Source organism: Suncus etruscus, chromosome 13 (genome assembly GCF_024139225.1).
Source record: "Suncus etruscus isolate mSunEtr1 chromosome 13, mSunEtr1.pri.cur, whole genome shotgun sequence".
Taxonomy (NCBI): Eukaryota; Metazoa; Chordata; class Mammalia; order Eulipotyphla; family Soricidae; genus Suncus; species Suncus etruscus.
The window spans coordinates 96,355,835-96,378,183 of record NC_064860.1 but is presented as its reverse complement, the minus strand read 5'-3'; the positions used below and the strand labels follow the sequence as shown (position 1 = coordinate 96,378,183).

The 22,349-nt window shown below is 46.7% G+C and overlaps 1 protein-coding gene across 1 annotated transcript in view; it reads left to right on the top strand.

The window, feature by feature from the left end:
- The window catches only part of DSCAM (DS cell adhesion molecule), a 589,689-nt gene extending 568,906 nt beyond the window's left edge, over positions 1 to 20,783 (top strand). The window contains 3 exon segments of the mRNA XM_049785384.1: positions 5,254 to 5,451; positions 7,083 to 7,385; positions 20,356 to 20,783. Of these exon segments, the coding sequence (XP_049641341.1) occupies positions 5,254 to 5,451; positions 7,083 to 7,385; positions 20,356 to 20,711 (857 nt within the window). The 3' untranslated portion in view covers positions 20,712 to 20,783.
- Positions 20,784 to 22,349: the final 1,566 nt, after the last annotated feature.

Here is a 22,349-nt window from a genome sequence, read left to right as displayed (position 1 = left end):
CCACTGCGCACAGAAACCTCTTACCCAAATTCAGGATCATTCAAATAATTTGATTCCAGAGGAAGAAACTGAGTTCAAACTCATGCCCCATGCCGTAAGGCCAGAGTTGCTTTCATCACACACCCTCTGCTCACTTGCCTGTTGAGCCAGAAGGTGTGTGTTCACTGAGCTTTCTAGAGAGCAGGATGTTGGGGAATCAAAGAGAACACTGCCCGTGCAGGCACAATAAGTCCCCGCATTCACATTCATGTGGCTTCTAGATGAGCTCATAAGTATGCACGGGCATCTCCAGAGTGGAATTCAAGTGAAACTCATCTTTTAGCTGAGCTCTCGGGAGCAGAGCAGAAGAATCCAGCTCGGGTAGAAAGGCACTTGCTAAAATGTCATTAATCAAAAATAGGTGGGGACAGGGGATATTTCATGCAAGTCAATGCGGGCCCTGGTTATGACTTTTCAGAAAATAACAGAATTGAAGCCAGAGAAATAGTATAGCAGTTAATGCCCTTGCCTTGCGTGTGGTTGACCTAGGTTCACTCCCTGGCACCTATATAGATGCCCCACCCTGAACCCATCAGGAGTGATTTCTGAGCACAGAGTCAGGAGAACCTAGAGCACTTCAAGGTGTGTTTCCAACTATAACAACAACAACAACAACAACAACAAAACCCTAAGAATAAATTGCTGGGACCAAAGAGATAGCACCGCGGTGGGGCATTTGCCTTGCATTCGGCTGACTCAGGAAGGACCCAGTTCAATTCCTAGCATCCCATATGGTCCTCCAGCCTGTCAGGGGCAATTTCTGAGTGCAGAGCCAGGAGTGACCCCTGAGCACATCTGGGTGTGGCCCAAAAACCAATCAATCAATAAATAAAAGTAAAAAAAAAAAAAGAATAAATTGCCTGAATTGAAGTAGCCCAAAGTTGTGTGGCATACTTCCTTGTGAGATACTGCTACTGAATTCTTTGAAAATGGAGAAACTGAGTCACAGCCCATGGAAGGATGGACCTCAGAGCATGAGAGTACAAGAGTGTGTAAAGCAGTGTGTAAAACTATAGCCCTCATGAGATCCACATACAGCCCCCTGAGGACATTTATCTGGCCCACTGGATATTTTTGTTTCAGCTGCCTGAACGCATAGCAGCAGACTCATCCCGGCCCGCAGTGCTCATGTGTGGGATGTGCCCCGCACTCTCCGACTCCCTCCTTCTCTCTGTCTCTCAACTCTTCCTTTCAGTCTCCGGAAGGGGTCCTCAAACTACTGCCTGCCAAAAGCAGGCCCATAGCTCCGATTGAAATACTGCTAAGTTGGTTGGTTTCACTTTACTTGTTCTGCATTTTATATATTGTGTTTGCTCCTTATTTTTTTATTACTTCAAAGTAAGATATGTACAGTGTTCATAGGAATTTTGTTAATAGTTTTTTTAAACTATAGTCTGGTCCTCCTACTGGCCTGAGGGACAGTAAACTGGCCCCCTGTCTACACCTGGTCTAAAGGTCATGATAAGAATCTGAAAGGCTATAGCACAGATAGCACATTGGAGCTATAGCACATTTGTCTTATATGGACCAACTCAGGTTTTGATCCCTGGCATCCCATAGGGTCGCCTGAGCACTTCCAGGAATAATTTCTGAGTAAGGAGCTAGGAGTAAGCTCTGAGCATTACCAGGTGTGACCCAAGAAACCAAATAATAATAATAATAATAGTAATAATAATAATAATAATAATAATAATAAATCTGAAAGGACCAACAATAAGAGTCCTTATACGGTCTTTCCTATGGCAGTGCTCTGAAATTCAGAATAAATTTTAGGAGTGCAGAGAACTCCAAGCCAAGACCATTTGAAGAAATTGCATATAACCTTCTCCCAAAAGATGATCTCTGCTTTTTTCCCCCTCTGGAAAATCCTGTGTTCTCTCTTAGTATAGACGTATATATATATTTACCCTATACATTATATATCATATAACATATAGTGTATACAGTAGATGTTTCTAGTGTATACTATAACATTTTATAGTGTATAATTTTATGTTATATAGTATATACTTTAAGGATAGAGTTTATTATTTTATATTATATAGTATATATCTTTACAGTATATACTTTTATAGCATAGAGTATATACCCTGTGGTATTAATATATAATTTATGCATTAAGTATAGCATTGCTATGTGCTATTAGTGTATAAAAAATGTGCATGTAAATCATTTTCCCTAGTATTCTTCTATAGGAACCAATTCCCCTTGGTTTGATTGCTTAGCGAGAAGGAACTTCAGACCATACTTTAAAGAAAGTAAGACTAAGCCTGTATAAAGTCTCTGGAAAAATTTTTCCTAGATTTTTCATCTAGGAAAATAAGATATGAGAGTTGGAGCAATATTACAGCTGAGAGAGCATTTGCCTTGCATTCAACTGACCTGGGTTGCATCCCTAACATCCCATATGCACCCCTGAGCCTGCCAGGAGTGACTACTGAGCACAGAGCAGGCCCAAACCCTACCAAATATAAAAATAAATCTTGATGGGGCTGGAGTAGTGGCGCAAGCAGTAGGGTTTTTGCCTTGCATGTGCTAACCTAGAATGAACCGCAGTTGGATCTCCAGGCATCCCATATGGTCCCCCAAGCTGGGAGTGATTTCTGAGCACATAGCCAGGAGTAACCCCTGAGCATCACAGGGTGTGGCCCCAAAACCAAAAAAAGAAAAAAATCATGAGAAAAATTGACTCGGAAAGAGTTGTGGCTAAACAGAATGGGACATGGGTACCCTGACCTTGACTCTACAGCAAGGGCCTTTTGAGAGGGCACCATGGATGCTGAGCTGGGCAGAAGAAAAACAGGAGAGGCCCTAGGGAACTAGAATAAACAGTGTCCTTGAAGTGGGGTTCATCACTCCCTCCCCCCCTTCGCACAGTCCCCAGAAGCCTGCAGCAAAGAATAAACTGATCCACAGCTGTAGCTGCAAGAAAACTCTAAGAGGAATAAAAAAAAAAAAAAATGAAACGACTCCCTGCCAAACTTACAACTTACGTAAGGGACTGGGTAATTTTCTGGCAGAAATTCATTAGCATTTAAATAACCAGCTCCACTTATCAAGTCGATAGTGCCTGGAAGACATTTCGCCTCCTACCCATGCGTGTGTGTGCGGGTGTTTTTCTGTCTTTCTGAGACTCTCTCTCTCCCATCTCCCGGTATTTCAGTGGAGAGACACAATTATCATTCATACCTTGCTGTCCAGAAGCTTGGCACTCTGGCAGAAATCATTTGCATTCTCCTCAAGACCCCCAAATTCTTCCAATCAAGTTTTCTTGCAGAATTGTGCAAGGAAGGGACAAACGCTGTCTTAAAATCAATAGTCAGAGACTCTGGTCCAAGGAGAATCATTTTGATGATCCAGGAGATGTTGAAATATCACGACTCGGCTCCTCTTCCTGGAATACTGGGCTGGGTTCGAAGTCGTAGAGCCAGAAACTGGCAATGAAGAAAACCCTCCTTTTAGGAAGAAAATCTTTTGTGATGTCTTCTCCTAAAATCCAACAGTGATATCTGATGGCAGAGTGAGGGTCTTGGGAGGGAGGTCTCTGGACATCCAGGTGAGCCTGGGTTCTAGTTTTGCCCACTTGAGAGCAGTGTTGTTTCTCTCTGCAGTCCCAGTGCCTCCTCCACCAAGTTTAGCTGGGCTGCATCCAGGGGGTTCTGAGTCCCAGCGATTCTAGTCCTTTCTCTGGCTGCCTCCAGCATGAATGCCACCGCCTATCCTGGAGAGACACCCAGACTCAGAGAGCTGAGAACAAAGTCCCTGAGACAATGTCTCTCCATCGGGCTCTTTGCTTGAGTGGAGAAGTAACTATTTAGAATTTCTTAGAAGTGTCCAGTCCGTGGTCACAGGGGCCTACCTGCATTTCCTCTTTGTGAAGCAGAGAGTTGAAAGGTGGAAAGAGGCCATGTAGGTCCTAACTGGCCCCAGAAAGAGTCATTTTGAGGAACTGGACAGCCCACACCCTATTTTCAGAGTTCCAGAAAAGTAGATATTGGGATCTATTCCAGTGATCGATGTTCTATGCTCTTTTTGCTTAGATGTTGACATATCTTAGAATAGGGAAGTAGAATATACTTGAATTTTTACTAAAACTCAGAGCAGAGGAGCTTTATTTTATTTTTTTTTATTGGGTTTGGGCCATACCCAGAAGCACTCGGGAGTTATTCCTGTCTCTGCACTCGGAAATCACTCCTGGTGGTGCTTTGGGAACCATTTGGGATGCCGGTGATAAAACCCAGGTTGGTTACAAGGCAAATGGCTTACCCACTGTGTTATTACTCCAGCCCCAAGGTTTTTCTTTTAATTATGTTTTTATTATTTTGGTTTGGGTGCCATACCCAGAGTACTGAGAACTCGCTCCTGGCTCTATTCTTTGAGGTCACGTCTGTTTGATTAACTGGTTTCCATCCTATTCAGGATATGTTACTCATTGAATGGATGGAAGCACCTTTGATTTGAAGCAACCCTTGAATTTGTTTCTTACCCTACCTGTTCTCAACCCCAGGGTGTGCTCTTGTGCTTCCCAATAAAGACCCAGGGTATTGGGGGCGGGAGTGAAGTAGGGGGGGGGGGATGCTGCTTGCAGTTTTGGTTTTTCACTACTGAACTTTCTGCTTAATGGTCTTAGTGCTAGGAATGGAAATTCTTGAACCTGTTTTTATCTCTTTAACTATGTGTGGATTATTTCCTGTAGCATCATTTGCTTTCAGACCCATGTTTTCCCAATTGGGATTTGGGCATGAGGCTTCTGCTACAACTTCTGGCCATCAATGGGTTGCTATCTAGGGTTCCAAGGATTGAACCCAGGAGAGTCGCATTCTAAGAAAACAACTTACCTACTGTTCTACCTCTCTGGGCCACAACAGAAGGCATTTTCTAAAGGAAATCCTGTGAGAGTCCACACACGAAGCTCTCACAAAGCTTCTTTATTTCACAGAAGCATCACCTTCTCAGAAAGCTTTAATAACATGTCAGCTCACAAAACCACTGAGGGCCACTTGCAAAGTCCAAAGCCATAACTCTCAAGTCTTGAGCTTGTGTTGACTCCCCTACAGGATTTGCTAAATGCCTTAGGACCACATCATGTCAATGGTCCAGACTCTGAGAGGAAAGACATGGGGTACTCTGCTCAGTCAGGAAGGTTAGGGCCAGCAGAGGAGGTCTTGAGCTGTGTGAGGACAAAGAATAGACGCGCATTCTTTATGTCCACAGACCCAACCACGCGGAGGAATGCCAAAGCCGGGCCCACGGCCAGAAACCGGTACGCCAGCCAGTGGACGCTCAACAGACCTCACCCCACCATCTCCACACACACGCTCACCACAGACTGGAGACTGCCGACACCCAGGGCTGCTGGGTCCATGGACAAGGAGAGCGACAGTTACAGCGTCAGCCCCTCCCAAGACACAGGTGGGCTCCCATGCAGACCCCATCCATCCTACCCACACCCTTGGTCTTAATTTTACTACTTTGGAAGTGACTTCCAAAGCTTTGGACACCTCTCTCTTGGGGGCCAGGAAAGTTGTGTGCCTATAACTCTTACCTGGGATTCAATGAATATATCATTCCAAATTGAAGCCCAAGGCATGAATTTTAAGACTCTCTGAGTCCCAGATCCAGGATCTCTCTTCCTTGACATTGGCCACTTACTAGAAAAAGAGGGACGGTATTCAATGTTTGCCCGTACGCTCATACGAATTTCTGTGTGTCTGCCCCATAATGATCATCTTCCAGATTCAGACACTGCCCCAAAGGGACGTGAGCAGGGTCTAGTCCCCTCTCATAGCATCACAGGCTGATCCATTTGGCCACTAAACAGGGGCTAATGATCAGATAGGCCCTCCTGTCTCTGCCATCTGCCACCAAGCTCTCTTTGGAGATAATACATGGCCTAAGAATAGCGGTAGGTTGCCCCCTCTCCACATCTGAAATTTTGAAAAGAAATTATATCTAAGTGTAATCACTGTAGGGAATTTTCATACTCATTTTCTTTTGTTCTGGCTGATCGACTTCAAAAATAGCGTTTCAAAGGTGGGGTGTCACCAAACGCGTTTATTTTTATGGCTGTTATTTCACTTCCAAGAGTCCCAGAGTTCTACAGAGGTGACATCCAAACTTTCTGAGTAGGCTGGGAAGGCAGATGATTCTCCGGCCATGATGTAGTCCACCTTCTGTCTCTGTTTTCCAGGAAGAGCAGGGGACAGGAAGACTGAATCTACCTAAAATAGGAACATTTGTTTCCGCCTGCTGGACAACTTTTGTGCAAACCCACAGCTTTATCTCTAAGTCACAACATTACTTCCAAGGCCACAGGAGTGGAACTGTAGAGCTTAATCATTCATCCTCACTGGAATCCCCAGGAGTCATTGATTTCAGAGGCAGAAGGGGGGCAGAGCAAGGAAGGAACAGATTCCACACTTTTCTTGCAGCATCCCAGTGGATTTTGTCCTGAGCAGAAAGAATTTCCTAAGGGAATGTATTCCTGAATCTTGGAAGCAAATCCATGGAAGTTTTGCAGGCTAGGGACTAAAGGTGTTGACCATTCAGCTGGTTCACAGTTCCCAGAGTCACAAAATTGACCTCACAGTTATAAGAAAATAGAGACTCTTATGGTCCCTGGTCAGCCTTAAGAGTGTTATTGTCCCTTTAAGGGTGAAGACATCAGTTAACCAGAAGCCTGCCCCTTGTAACTGCCTCAAGATGGCAGTTGGCCAGGGAATATAAAGCCCCAGGATGAAGTGCTAGCCGGTACGAGGAGACTCTGCCATTGCCACCCCTGCCAGATTGCTCCTGCTGGAGGGTCACTACTGAATTGCTAGAGAAATTGTTCACCAGACTCACAGATCCTGCTGTCTTTTGCCTCCTCTCCTACTGGTCTGGGACTAACAATAACAACCGTGACAAGTTTCCCCCTACATAGAGGTTGGGACTCACTCAGGGTAGCCTTGGTATCCAGGCGATATAGCTGAGCGGGGAGGCTGCACTTATCATGCCAACTTCCAGTCATCATTTGTTCACACTTCCCGTTTTCTCTTTTCCAGACCGTGCACGGAGCAGCATGGTCTCCACAGAAAGTGCCTCCTCTACTTATGAAGAACTGGCCCGGGCCTATGAGCATGCCAAGATGGAAGAACAGCTAAGGCATGCCAAGTTCACCATCACCGAGTGTTTCATCTCTGACACATCGTCCGAACAGTTGACGGCAGGGACTAATGAGTACACAGACAGTCTGACCTCCAGCACCCCTTCAGAATCGGGGATCTGCAGGTTCACTGCATCTCCCCCAAAACCTCAGGATGGAGGGCGAGTGGGGAACATGGCGGTTCCAAAGGCACATCGGCCAGGTGAGATGATAATCCAGGGTTTTTTTGGATGGGAAAGTTCATCCTAATTCTCCACATCAGTGTCAGCTCTTGAGATCTAGATAGGATGTTGTTTCTCAGTCCCTCACAAGGGCCCCCATACCAGGTTTAGGGAGGTCACATAACAGCCATCATTCACGTTGTCCGACATGGGCCCAGCCCCTTTATGTTCCACTATGTCTTCTATAGCACAGGCATGCTTAAAGAGGGAGTTTACTTCCAAAATGGTCCACTCACCTGTTAACACTGGTTGTGAGTCAGTGCTGGTAAGCTGTAAGCTCTCCCTAGGTGGGCTTCTTGCAAAGATGGTTGAACTTCCGCCTGTCACAGTGGCTTAGTTCATGTTAAGAACTAGAACTCTCGGAGTGAGGATAGTGCAAGTAGCCACATGGGAGTTGCAACACAAACTTGGTAATGTTCAGGAATTGCTCCTGGATGTTTGTTTGGGGGTTGTTCTTGTCAGAGCTCAGAGGACCATTTAAGGTGCTGAGGAATTTAATTGGGTTTGACCACACACAAGGCAAGCACCTTCTCCCCTATAAGACCACAGAGAGTAGATCTCAACATATCTGCCATGTTATATTGAACCAGTAGAGAGAGAGACTTCAGACTCCAGAAAAGGAGACTCCTCTACTTGATGAAAGATGCCTCATAATTTTGTTTTCAGATTCTTGTGGGGAAGGTTTCTTGAAGGAGGGAATCCATTTCAGGGAAAACAGATCCAAAGTCAGCAGCCCAGAGCTGCTGAGCTGTCTTCTGGTTTTTGCCTTGAAGAACTGGGTTTGTGAGTAACAGCCACAAACTCAAAGGCCTGCAGGGACTACTAGATGCTTCAGAAAGGAATGCAGGTAGCAGGGTTCATGGGAGTATGGACACATGGGAAGTGAAGGTGACTCAGAGTGTATGGGGGTGGTTAGACCTGAACAAGTTTTCTGCTCCAGATCACTAGGGGAAACAGAAATGCATATGAAGGAGATTCTTGAGAGAAGCCAGAGATCATTGTTGGCGGGTTTACTGGGCTTTTTGTTACTAGTTGAGCCTTCTCTGCTGCTTTGTTTAGTGAGATTAGTTGACTTCTATGCTACTTTCCCAACTACTTTGGTGTGCTCCTACTGGGGTGCCAGTAAGTAAGAGCTTGGAGGTACAGAACTTGGTGGTTTCTGTGTTCCATAAACTCCTAAATCTGTGGAGCTGGGCCAATAAGCTGACATGGAAGCAGGAATGGGGCTTGGGTGTGGCTGCTGTGACTTCCAAAAGTACAGAGGTGGATAAAGACACCCCATTCTCACTCCAAGAAAACCCCCAAGTATTCATCCCCTAAACTGGTGTATTTGGTGTCTTTACAACTTGGTGTCTGCAGAAGTTAGTTGGGCTGTTGGCATGATGGTGGCTAGGGGTGGGTTTGTGCCTTGCTGACCAGGCATCAGCAGGGGAGGAATTCTGCCCTCCCTCTCCCCTAAGGGATCCTCAACATTTTCAGCCACAGGACCCATGAACCTGTGTATCTTTTCTAAGCCACGCTGCCAAAATTTATGGGTTCACAGGTCTTTTCCAGTGTGAATCTGTGAAGCTGGGCCGACAAGCTTCATGGTTTTATGTGAAAGTTTTATCTTTATGTGTGGGCACAAACCAAGGCCAAAGGAAAATAAAACATGACTTTTAGTTAAACCCAAACTATGGTCATGATCCCTTTTTTCCAAGCCTGACCAATCAAAAATGAAATTCACTCCACTATGTTGATTCCATCTCTAAATTTGTCTTTACATTTTTCTTAGCTTCTTTAATTTTTGAGGTGTTTTTTTTTTATTTGGAGGGAAGCATACCCAGCAGTGCTCTGGGATTATTCCTGCCTCTGCACTTAGGAATCACTCCTGCTGGTGCACAGGGGACCATATGGGATGGTGGGGATTGAAACTAGGCTGACCATGTGCAAGCCAAGTGCCCGCCCCAGTACACTATCACTCTAGCCCACACTTATCTTCACTTTTTAAGTGATTGTGACTGACCCTTTGGATTTGAAGGTAGGTGATCCAGCAGAAATGAGCCTAATACATGCATTAAAATGCCTCTATGAGGCATATAGCCACTGATCTTCCAAGTGCAGTTGAGACGCATGCCAATCTCCCCCCTAACAAATGATGGTCTCATTTATTTTCATTCTACTAACTCCATGAACCTGCACTTCATGAATGTGTGTATATTTCAAGTATTTCTGGTCTTCAGCATTTATTTGCAAGACAAAGGCAGACTAATGATGGAGAAATGCTATGAATCTCTGTGGCTGGGCAGCAGAGGGTGAGGACAGGAGAACATATGTCATGGGGTGTACTGTAGTGGCCAATGGGCCAGCAGTGGTTGGTCCAATCATGGTGGTGGTAGGATGACATGTGGCAACCCACGCTGACTCATGGTGCAGTGATGAGAAAGAAAGATCTCTCTGTGTCTCAAGAAGGAGACATGGGGGAACAGAGCAATAGTACAGCAGGGATGGTGTTTGCCTTACAAACGCAGTCAAGCCTGGTTTAATCCCCAGCATCCCATAGAATTTCCTGAGTAATTTCTTTCTTTTTCTTTTTGTTTTTTCAAAAATCAACAAAAAGTTTATCTTTCATATGCAGTTTATTGTGGGTTTTTTCATTTATATTAATTTATTTTATTTTTTAGTAATCTATTTAAAATAATTTCAAAATTACAACCATGCTTGCAGTTGTGCCTCAGTCATGAAAAGAATATCGCTCTTCACCTGTGCAACATTCCCATTACCAATGCCCCCATCTTCCTCCTCCCCCACCCCCTGCCTGTATTCGGACAGATATTGTACTTCTCTCACTCATTACCATTGTTATGATAGTTTTCAGTGTAGTTATTTCTCTAACTGCACTTACTACCCTTTGTGATAAGTTTCATATTGTACGTGATTTCTAAGCACAGAGCCAGGAATAACCCCTGAGCACTGCCAGGTATTGCCCCCCAAAAAACAAAAGTAAACATACTTAGAAGGACCTAATGCTGCCTCCCCCCCCCTATGTTATTTGCTTGGTTTGTGTTTATTTGCCACTGGCATCCTGCATAGTATCCACTTAATTTGTGTAACCCCATTGGCTCTTGTGTTCAGGGCTCCCATCCTCTGCCTCATCCACCTGCAAATTAGACACCCTAGATTAGACAGATAAATCAGTGCAGCCCTTCAACACACTTGTTAAAATGGTTCACCATGACTTGCCTTTGGGTAACTGGTTTTCCTGACCTCTGGATTTATTTTTAGTTTATTATTTTTCCATTTGAACTATTTTCATAGACCTTGGGGCCCACCTCAGTGTCCTTAGACGTCCACAATGAAGTGCCTTGTCACTTAATACACCAGTTAGATTCCAATGACTTTCTAACTTTGGATGTGGGACTCATTCTAAAACCAATGTGAGTTCTTCCATCTGCTAACATGGCTTAGTGGATCCCAGAGGTCTTTTAATTGAATGCTGGATATACTTTTTTTAAATTGACCATGTATGTCTCTTCTCCCTCACTCTCCCTTTCCTCCTCTTTCTTTCTCTCTCCTCTTCCCATGCCCCCTCTTTCAAATAGTAGGGAAAAAATAGTAGGGCAAAAATGTCATGCATTTGTTCCCCCTTAATAATGCAATTCTATGCTGGGCACAGAATCCAAGGTCAGGATTTAGCATCCTGTGAACTGGAGCCCATGTGGTACCAGCATTTGTTTGGGTGGAGAACATCTGTTCCCTGGGAGTTCTGGCTGACTGAAGTTTCTGCAGTGTTGTCTGAAGCTTAGAATATCTTAGATGCCATCCCTCTCATTTCTGTGGCTTGCTGTTTATCTGCTTGTTGGGTTTTGGGTCAGACCCAAAACAGTGTTCATAGCTTACCATTGATTCTGTGCTTTGTAATCACTTCATGTGGTGCTCAGGGGGACCATCATGTGGTGCTAGGGATGAAGCTTGGACTGGCTGCCTGCAAAGCAAGTGCCCTACCCACTGTCCTATTTCTTCAGCCCCTCATTTCTGAGGGGTTGTGGGAGGTGTTTATTTGGCCACATTCTGCAATACAATCCTGACTCTACACTCAGGAAACAATACTGGTTGGCTTGGGGTACCATATGGAATGCCAGGGATTAAACCCAGGTCACCAGATGCAAGATAAAGACCCAACCTACCCTCTCTGTACTATCACTCCAGGCCCATCTCATTTCTATATGTTTTCCCATTTATAACACCCAGTTTTTTTTTTAACTCTTCAAGTAAAATGACTTTGGCCAGATTCCAGCTCCAGAAAGATAAGAAATATGCTCTAGTCACCTTCATTTTCCCCCCTGGTCTAGCAAAAATCTGGCCCATAGTGAGTGTTCAAGAAATACATTTAAGTGACCTGATGGAATTAAATAGTGCCTCCCGCCTCCTAACACTGCATCCAGCACAGAGGAGGTGTTTAATCAACACTCTGAAATGAGTCTATCCCACTTGTGAGCCTGACAAGACTGAAGGACTTGGTGAAAATCTCATATTTTCCAGAAAATTATCTGTAAAATATCACTAGGCATGTATGTGCCTACTCTATCTCATTAACCAATTTAAAACAAAGGCTCATTTTTGTTCTTTTCCTTGAAAAATTAAAAGTCGGGGCCAGAGCAATAGTGCAGCAGTAGGGCGTTTGCCTTGGACGTGGCTGATCCAGGACGGACCTGGGTTTGATCCCCAGCAATTCATATGGTCTCCCGAGCCAGGAGCAATTTCTGAGTGCATAGCTAGGAGTAACCCCTGAGCATCACCAGGTGTGGCCTAGAAAAAAAAAATTAAAAGTCAACGGGAAAGTAAATAGATAAGACAGTGGGGAAGGCACTGACTTTGCACATGAACAACCATGGTTCAATCCCTGGAATCAAGTATAGAGCCCCACCAAGCACTGCTAGGAGTGATCTCTGAGCACAGCGCACTTAACCACCATTGAGTATGGCCCAGATCTCCACACAATGAAGTAAAATAACTGAAAAGAGTTTAAATAATTCTCCCTTTTTGAAGTGGTTCCAGGTCCTCCAAAAATGAAATAAAATAACTGGAAACAGTTCAAATAACACTCCTCTTTTGAGGTGGCCCCTGTGAAATGTGGCTGACTCACCAAATCTGGAGGCAAATCTCAGGTCAGCACCTTCACCAAATGTCTGTGTGAGTCCATCCGTTGCATTCTGAGGCCTTGTCTACCTAAAGCAAATGCCAGTAGTGGGTCAATGTCTGCTTTTCCTCAATAAGCCCCAACTATGTCCACCTCAGACAAACATGAGTCTGGCAGAAATAACTGCCTGAGAACTGCTGCCCTCTGTCCTAGGGTTCAGGAGCCCAGAACCCATCTCGGGAGTTCATGGTGATGCTGCTGCCTCATTCCTGAACTGTGGCCAGTGCCATTGGCCCTTCCCATTGCAGGAAGGTTCTTGAATCTGGTTAAAGCTTGGGAAATGCAGCCCAGCACTGCCTGGTCAGCTGGGCAGCAGAGTGAGGAATTCTGGACCTTCACAGGCTTGAGAGGTTAGGCCTCACTGCCCACGTGTATGCATGTGTGTGCTATATGGATCTACACATGGATACACATGAATCTACCCTGAATCTACCCTCTCCATGTGTACTGCAGACAGGTGAATACACAAAACATGTGTGGCCACATGCACAATACAGACGTGTGAGGTGCTATGCACACACACATGAATGTACATGACTCTGGTCTCTGCCCTCCTCCCCCAGGCACCATGTTTCTCTCCCCCCTATGTACCCCTGGAGTGTCCCCTAATAACAGGCCCATGCTAGAAAATGAGGATGCAATAGAAGTGTCACCCCAAGCCTTGGTGAGCAAAGAAAGGGCAGCCTAGGGCTAGAGAGATAGCACAGCGGTAAAGCGTTTGCTTTGTGTGCGGCTGACCCAGAATGGACCTGAGTTCAATTCCTGAAATCCCATATGGTTCCCTGAGCCTGCCAGGAGCGATTTCTGAATGCAGAGCCAGGAGTAACCCCTGAGCACTGCTGGATCTGGCCTAAAAATAGGAAGGAAGGAAGGAAGGAAGGAAGGAAGGAAGGAAGGAAGGAAGGAAGGAAGGAAGGAAGGAAGGAAGGAAGGAAGGAAGGAAGGAAGGAGGGAGGGAGGGAGGGAGGGAGGGAGGGAGGGAGGGAGGGAGGGAGGGAGGGAGGGAGGGAAGGAAGGAGGGAGGGAGGGAAGGATGGATGGATGGATGGATGGATGGATGGATGGATGGATGGATGGATGGATGGATGGATGGATGGATGGATGGAGCAGTCTCTGGGCAGGCCTGTCATCTGTGGGACTCACCTGGCCCTCAATACCCCTAAGTCCACCCAAGCCCCACAGTCCTGCAGGGAACTCTCTTCCAGGCTCTAGGTTGGCCGGTTTCTCACATCTATCTCTCTTTTTTTGAATATCTTGGTTTTAAGAACAAACCATGCACGGTGACCAGCAACCGGTCCCTTTCTGTACCTCCGAGCAGCATGCAGGTTTTCAGCGAGAAGGATCATTGACAATCTGAAAAATTCATGAAGCTCTCTCAGCCCGGACCAAGAAGAGAAGCAAGCACCCCTGGGCTCTCAGAGCACCGGGCATGGCTGATTGCAATCTCGCATTATTCATGTTGCTTTAGATGCCTTTACCAAGAGATGGTTCACAAGCCCCCATTGCCAAGGGACCGCATTAATATTCAAGTGAGAGAGTGCTGAAGCTCATCTGTCTGTGGCGGGGGGGGGGGGGAGGAAAGGGGTGCCACGCCACCTTTTGTTAAAACACCCTCAACCCTTGTTTCTTGCTTTCCCATCCCCAAGTGAAGCCAGCCCAGAACTAGTGAAGCATCGATTGCGAACCTTGTTAGAAATTGATGCAAGTTCCCCAGACAAGACAGGGTCCCCCAGGGACTCGGATTCGCTTTCATTCTGCACAAATTGGCTTCAAGAGCAACTTGAGCTTCTCCAGGTGCTGGGTCGGATCTGCATCATTGCAGTGAAAAGAAGGCACCCCATGTCCCCTCCTTACCCCCAAACCATCCTTATTCTCTACTCTAGAGGTGCTGAGCCAATTGTCTAAGGCCTGACACCTGAGCAAGAGAAGGAATCGTCCAGGCTTCCAAGTCCTCTTAGAAAGGTTCATTTTCAGGCTGGAGGGATAGGAGTGAGGGGGTGCTTGTCTGGCCCACGATTATCCTAGCTCTGTCTCTGGCACCTAATATGGACCCCCAGAGCCTCACCAGGAGTGATCCCTGAGTGTCACCTGTTTGACCCAAAATTTCTATAGCAACAGAGGGAGGACTCACCCTGAGGCCAGCAATAGGTGGAGACCAGGCTTGTCCTGTGAGCTCCCAGGGAGAAATAAAACTGTAGGTCCTGATGGAGACCCAGGAGGACTCAGTGGCTTTCACAGTGCAGTCCAGGAAAATAGTCCACATGGGAGAGAAATGGGGATCATCCAAACACATTTCTCATAGCAGCCCATGCGAGAGGTGTGTGTAGGGGTGGGATGGGGTGGCATTGGGGAGCACTGGAGGGAAACCTTCACCTCTGCAGTAGTAGTACCCTGTACGCACATGCGCATGCACACATGCGCGCACACACACACACACACACACACACACACACAACGATGACATCTGAAAAAGGCTTCAGTCATTGCACGAAATTCTCAGCACGCAAGATGGCCGAGTGTGGGCTAGATAGATGCCTGTCCTCATACTGCACATCCTTTGTGGGGTATTACAAATTCAGGTGTTCCCTGTGCAGTGTGGAGGTCATTGCCCTTTTCCCAACAGTGTGTGAAGCCAAACAGCTCCAGGTTCTGTCTCTTCTTGTGTGAAATAAGGGGTCCTGGTTCTCAGCACCAGGGCAGGTTAAAGAAAGGGGTTCACATTGGTTCATGCTGAGCCTGGAAGCAGTCACATCCGGGCACATACGTGAACATACCTAGATCCTATGCTGGAAGGGTGTCCTTAGGACTCCAGAGGAAACACTCAGAGGCAGGGAAGATCAGTGAGCTGTGCCCAGGAAATACAGCAATAAGACTCAACATTGCTCTTGTGGCTGCATCTTAGCAGTTCAGAGGAGATGAGTCCATGGAGTATCTTCCAGGGTGGGCTGAGCAAGGGAGGGGTGCAGCTTGTAAACGGGCACAGCTCTTGATTGGGGGCATTGCTAACCAGTTGGGCTGCAGCTCACCACCTGGCAGGTAGTTTATGATCTGCAGTGTAGTCGGTCACCTGAGCTTTAGCATGTAATCTGGGTATAGAAGGTCATCTAGGTTTACAGATGTTGATCTGGGGGTGTGGCTCTTGCCCTGCAGCTGAGGGGGAGTGGGAAATAGCACCCATTCTGCAGCCCAGGACATGGGCTGGTGTGGCCTTTGAGCTCGTTCTCCTCTCAGACATCCCGTGTCTGCCCACCCCTTTCCACTTCACCTTGCTTGCCCCTCCCATTTTATTTCTCCCCCACTTCACCCCACTTCACTTACACCTCCCACCTCATCCCTGCCCACCTCTTTGTCCCTTCCATCTGACTCAGATCGGTTTATCACTATCCTCAGGCCCGATCCTATCCAGTGAGGGCTCCTCAGAGCATCTGTGGGTGATATGTCTTAAAAGCCACAAGGGACCCATGAGATGCTGCCCCTATTTTTCACCTTATTAGCTTTCCTTGAGCAAGGAGGGTGCTAGAATACACCCAAATTAAAGGCCAAGGGAAGTGAGCATTGGACCCAGAACCCTTTCTCTTCAGCTTTCAGTACATGGTTCTTCTCCCTCCACACTTTCTCATCTGCAACCTTGACTCACACACACACCATCACACACCCCTACCTACAATATGCATAGATACATAAAGACACAGACATACATTTATGGATAAATGCACACTTAAATATGGGTACAACACACACAGACATATGTAGACAAAACCTTCATGGACACGCAGACACAAACACAGCCTTACATGCACATATTCAGACACACATATCCTGTGGGCATACATACACACATGTTTGGACACACACACCACAGATGCATTATAAAAACATAATACCTGCAGACATCCACACACACACATATTGCATCATATCTGTGCCTGACTGCTCCCTCCCACCTCACCCCTGCCTGCCTTCACTTCTCCCCTGCCCACCCCTCTCTGCTTACCCCTCGAACCTTCCACTTAATCCTACCCTTTGAAAACTGAGCTCTAGTTCCCCACTGACCCATCTCTCCTTGGAGTATTCAACGTGCACAGACACAGCACCAGCAAACAGATCATCTGTGGGTGATGTGTCTTAAAGGCCAGAAAGGTTCAAGCATGGTGAGATGGGAAGGGGTGGGCAGGGATGAGATGGGAGGGGTGCCAGGGGTGCGGTGGAAGGGGTAGCAAACAGACCTTGTCCCACCAGTTACCCATGGGTGAGCCTCTACTCTCAGCCCTGCTAACCTCATAGCACCTCATTACCAGCGTCTGCTCATGGCTCCCTGCTGCTAACATGCAGCCTCTCTCTGCAAAGGACTCCACTGGGGGCTCATCGGGAGCACTCCCATCATGAACACCAAGCCACCAGAAAGCAGGGATGACTCAAGAGGGGGCAAGTGTGCAGCACACAGCAATGAGTTATATTTGTGTGTGATGCTGAGTATGTCACCCAGCGCTGCGACATTCTCCAGCCTCCCCCAGGCCTCGCCAATCAGTTCCAGCAGCCCCCCTCACCCACCCAATCACCGCTTCGGCAGCCGGCACCTTTGCGCCATCTTTGTGCCATCTGTCACGGATGTTTTGTCTCTCAATTGCAGGCACATTTGTTCCGAGTAATCTAGGACCTGAGCATCCTGCAATCCAACTGGGGCCCCATTGTCATTGCTTATGGGGGACTAATAACCCATGCTCATTCTGTACAGGGTTGCTGGGAGAGACCAACCCTCCAGCTATTTCAGGTGTTGGAGATTTCTGGGTCTCGAAAAATAGCGATGTCTAAGTTATCCTGAAGGCAAAGCACATTCTACTCTTGCTCACATGTTTGAACAAAGGGATCAAAGAAATCTGCCACATAAATCACATAAATAAGGGTTTGTAAAATCAATAATCCATGTTCCTGGGACTCTTTGGGCAGATGAAAGACCCTCACTTCTAGGAAATTAGATGGATCTGAACCCGCACATTTCAAAATCAGAGAATTTCAAGGTGCATTGATTCCACTGCACAATATTCCTCATGTGACACAACAATTTTTCAGGGCTTATTTATTTATCTCCAAATAGTTAGCCATCAAGAGAGAGGCTAGTGAGCTCCCCTTTTAGAAGTATTTGCAGCACCATCGTGGATGGAGAGATTGCATGATAGTTTCTCTTCCTTGGTAGATAGGAAATGTTAGTAAAGAATTTTTAGTTACCAGCTTATCCACACCCATGACCAATAGGCCTGGTCTTTGCCATTAACATATCTGGTGGTAGACCATCTGCCATTATTTTTTCTACACCAAACTCCACACAAATTTATCAATACTTCAGTCCCAGGAATGCTGATTTTTTTTTTATGTCTTTCTCCTAGAGTCCTGTGTCAATTATATTGTTGATACAACAATTGTTTTGTTGATACAAACCATTTTATGGGTTTGTTTTTTATCCCATTGAGTGTGCAAAGTCAATGACTTTGATCCAATGACTGAGGAATGAGAGCATCCTTGATGTCAGTGTGTCAAAGCCAAAGTGTGACGTGGCCAATCTTCATGAAATGCACGCTGCACTTTCAAGAAAAATTACGTCATCACTTACCATCACTCTCCAGGCTAAAGTCATCCAGAAAAGCAGAGAAAATGCTGACCAGATTCTTGCATTATAAATATAAAATGGCAGGCCAGTGGCCAGCAAAGACATGGAAATCGACCAAGTCCCAGAGAAGCTTTTGCTTTCTTTGATCCTGGAAGGGATTGAATAACATAAGGAAAGAAGTCACATTTGAAAATTGTTAGGCTCAATTCAGCTGTTAGAGGTGCACCAGAACCTCTGTGGACTCATTCTGTAGACTTGCTGTCTCTTGTGTTTTGTTTGAACCAGTCTCGAGTCTTTAGCACAGTTCCTGGGTCGGCCCCTGTCAAGCTGACATTCAAATGGGCAGACTCATTTTTCCAACCAGACTTCCCCAGGCTTGAGTTGGATGAGTTCCTAGGTCTGGTGCATGGGCATTTTTGCTGAAGACAATCTTCAGCAACTAGCTGGATGCATCCCACTGAACCATCCCTCCCTTGAAGACACAGCAAACATGTAACAAGGCAGACAGGAACTCCCAGCCTGGCCAGGGTACGAGGAGGTATTGAGACCTTTCCTCGCTTATAAGCAGGAACTGGTGAGAAAATGAGCTAGTAATGTGCACCTCTTGAGCCAGAAGACCGAATGAATGAGGAGGAGAAGAAGTGGGCAGACAGGGTAGGGGTCAAAGTGATAGTACAGCAGAGAGGGTATTTGCCTTGCTTGCAGCCTACCCAGGTTCAATCCCCAGCACTTCATAGGCTTCCCCAAGCCTGCCAGGAGTGATTTCTGAGCACAAAGCCAGGAGGAATTCTGAGTGCCACCAGGAGGAATTCTGAGTGCCACCAGGTTGGCTCAAATAAACAAACAAACCAAAAGACAGATTGAGCAGTCCACAGATACAGAGGCTGGCCTGGGCCTTGCAAAGGAAGGAATAATCTGGAGGCAAGAGCCTTGGGTCAGAACACACAGCTTTATAGGTGGGTCAATGTTCCCTTGTAGAGAATTCCCACTTGGAGCAGAAATATGCTCATCAGGGTAGCCCTGGCATCCTGGGTACAGTTGGAGACAACCCCAACCTCAGTCCTGAAAGCAGGTTCTCCAGGAAGAAGGCCTGGGTCTGGTGCCCATGGTACCATGAAGCCATAGTCTGACCCTGAGGATGTGCTAGAGACACTAAGACTTGCTCCACATAGCCCTGGACACTCTCAGAGCACTAACTGGAATGGGCGGGATGAGGCCTGGTCTGTTGTGCAGGCTATAGTTTTGTTTGCTTTGTTTTGGTTTTTGGTTTTGAGCCACACCCGGTAGTGTTCAGAGGTAACTACTCCTGACTCTGTACTCAGGGTTTATTCCTTGCAGTGCTCAGGGGTCCCTATGGGATGCTGGAGATGGAACCTAAGTAGGCCACGTACAAGGCAAGCACCCTCCCCACAGTGCTATCATTTCAGCCCTAGGCTATGGTTCTGGGAAGGAGAGGGCTGGCGAAGCCCCCACCCCACATTTGTAGATTTGTTGAGACAAGACCCCACTCTGGCCCCTCCACAGGCCCTGATTCCTCCTGGGTGCTTCCAACTAAGCACAAATCCTGCAATGGGTCCACTTTGTTTACACGTGTGAGCATCCTGACTTTGTCTTGAGAGTCTTCTCCCAAGGGTCTTATAAACCCCTCAACTTCCCAGATCAAAAGGTAGCATTTGGGGCCGGAGAGATAGCATGGAGGTAAGGTGTTTGCCTTTCATGCAGAAGGTCCGTGGTTCAAATCCCGGCGTCCCATATGGTCCCCCGTGCCTGCCAGGAGCGATTTCTGAGCATAGAGCCAGGAGTAACCCCTGAGCACTGCCGGGTGTGACCCAAAAACCAAAAAAAAAAAAAAAAAAGGTAGCATTTCAAAACTTACATCAGGGCCCATTTGGCCACTCCTGGCTCCCTTTCATGGTTGCATTGCTGACAAGTCCCATGAACATGAACTCCCCACCATCTCCCGTACCCTCTCTTCTCTCCACCACACTTGGGAAGCTTCTGTATCTGAGTCATCCCAATAGATGCAAACAATGTCTGGGACAGGTACTGGGGGTGGAGTAGGCAGGATTTTTCATATGCTAAAACCTGAGACTCGCCCCATGTTATCAAGGATGCCGGACACCCAGTTAATCAAGCATAGAAACCGACTCACTGTGTTTGTTTGCAGGTGACCTCATCCATTTACCGCCGTACCTTCGAATGGACTTTCTGTTAAGCAGAAGTGGCCCAGGACCCAGTCGGGATGTAAGCTTAGGACAAGCGTGCTTGGAACCTCAGAAAAGTCGGACCCTAAAGCGCCCCACGGTCCTGGAGCCCATCCCCATGGAGGCCTCCTCGTCTAGCTCCTCCACGAGAGAGGGACAGCAGTGGCCGCAAGGGGCCGTGGCCACCTTACCTCCGCGCGAAGGGGCCGCCGAGCTGGGCCAAGCAGCTAAGATGAGCAGCTCCCAAGAATCCTTGCTTGACTCTCGGGGCCACTTGAAAGGAAATAATCCCTACGCAAAATCCTACACGCTGGTATGACAAATGGCACCCCTCTGGACAGCAGTTGTAAATATGATTTAAAAAAAAAACACAAAACACAAAAACAAACACCACACACACACACAAAAAAAAAATTCAATCCAAGCTACCTTTTTTTTACGGAATTCCAATATTTATAATTAAAGAAAATTGCCAAAATATATTAAAAAAAAATAAGAGAAAGATACTGAACCCCCAGACAGTGCAAAGACTCTCCCACTTTTTTTCAGTCTGAGTGTGAAATCCATCTGCCTGGGCGTCTGGTTTTTGGGGAAAGAAGTCCAGTTTTATGATCTTCACAGGCGACTGCATTTTTACCGATTTTCTACAAAGTGCATGGGGGGACTAATTCCACCTTCTGACTGGAAGTTCTGAGAGCACATACAATTTAAGAGAGGATTTGGGGGGGGCTGAGGGGAGTAGGAGGGACCGCACCACCCCTCCCCCATTGGAATCGCCAAGGACTCCGCTGTGGGGAAGGGACTGAGCTCGTGTTCCACGCACTTTGCTTTCCCAGTGGACACGGCTCCTCAATGTGACCTTCTTCTGTTGTTAAGTAGGACCAGTGCCGTGGGGGGAAAGGCAGCGGCGGGTGGGTGGGGAATCAAGTTGATTTTCCTTTGGTTTATTTTTTAATTTCCTGAGACACTCTTTGCATTTTGTCTAAGCGAAATAAAAAAAGAAAAAAGAAAGAAAGAAAGAAAGATTAAAAAAAAAAAGGTGGCCTGCCTTTATTCCAATGTCTGCTTCTCTTGTCTGGGCCCAAGTGGCATGCATGCCTTCTGGCGTGAGGCTTCAATGTGCACACTGCAGGAAAACTTGGGTGACTGGTTCTGCTCAGAGCTTCCCAGGGAAGCTGGAATTCTCCCTGGGAAGACACAGATGTTCCCAGGTGTGGTTGAGATCAATCAGATGTTCTAAACCTCCCCCAAATACTCTGCTCCTGGCTTCGTCCAAACTCCAGGACTCCACAAACCAGTGTCTCCAGACCAAACTCAACCCATGGCTCCTCTTATCAATAAAATTTTATCAGGGGTTGGGTAAGGCACTTGCCTGGCATGCAGCCAACATACCCAAAAGGATCTCCCCAAGCACGATAAGGCGTGATCACTGAATGCTGAGCTAGGAATAAGCCCTGAGCACCACTGGGCCCCAAACTGCAATAAATAACTATTTGTGTCTATAAAGTTTTGTTGGGACATGGCCATGGGTTCATTTCCACAGTGCAATGGCAGAAGGGGAGTCAATACAACACTGGTTTGGCCTGCAAAGCTGAAAATATGTTCCAGCTGGCCCCTACCAGAAAAAGCTTCTCCTTTTCAATGATCCTTGACTTTAGCCCAACTTGCAGGAGAAAGGGAATGAATCTTTGAATCCTGCCCCTCTCAGATAGGCATCTATGTTTGCAGTAGACTCTATAGTTCACTCCTCCGTGCCTTAGACATCTGCCAGGGAAAGCGGCCTTCCTCTGAGCCTGGCTTTGAAACTATCCTTCCTCTTGGCTTATGTGTTTTCCAAGAGCTTGTCCTCAGACCAAATTAAGCCAAAGTAGGAGGTGCCAGTGTTCTTATATCTGTCCCCAACCCCACAGGGCTTTCCTCTGCTTTAATGAGTCAAAGGGATTAAGCCACACTCCCT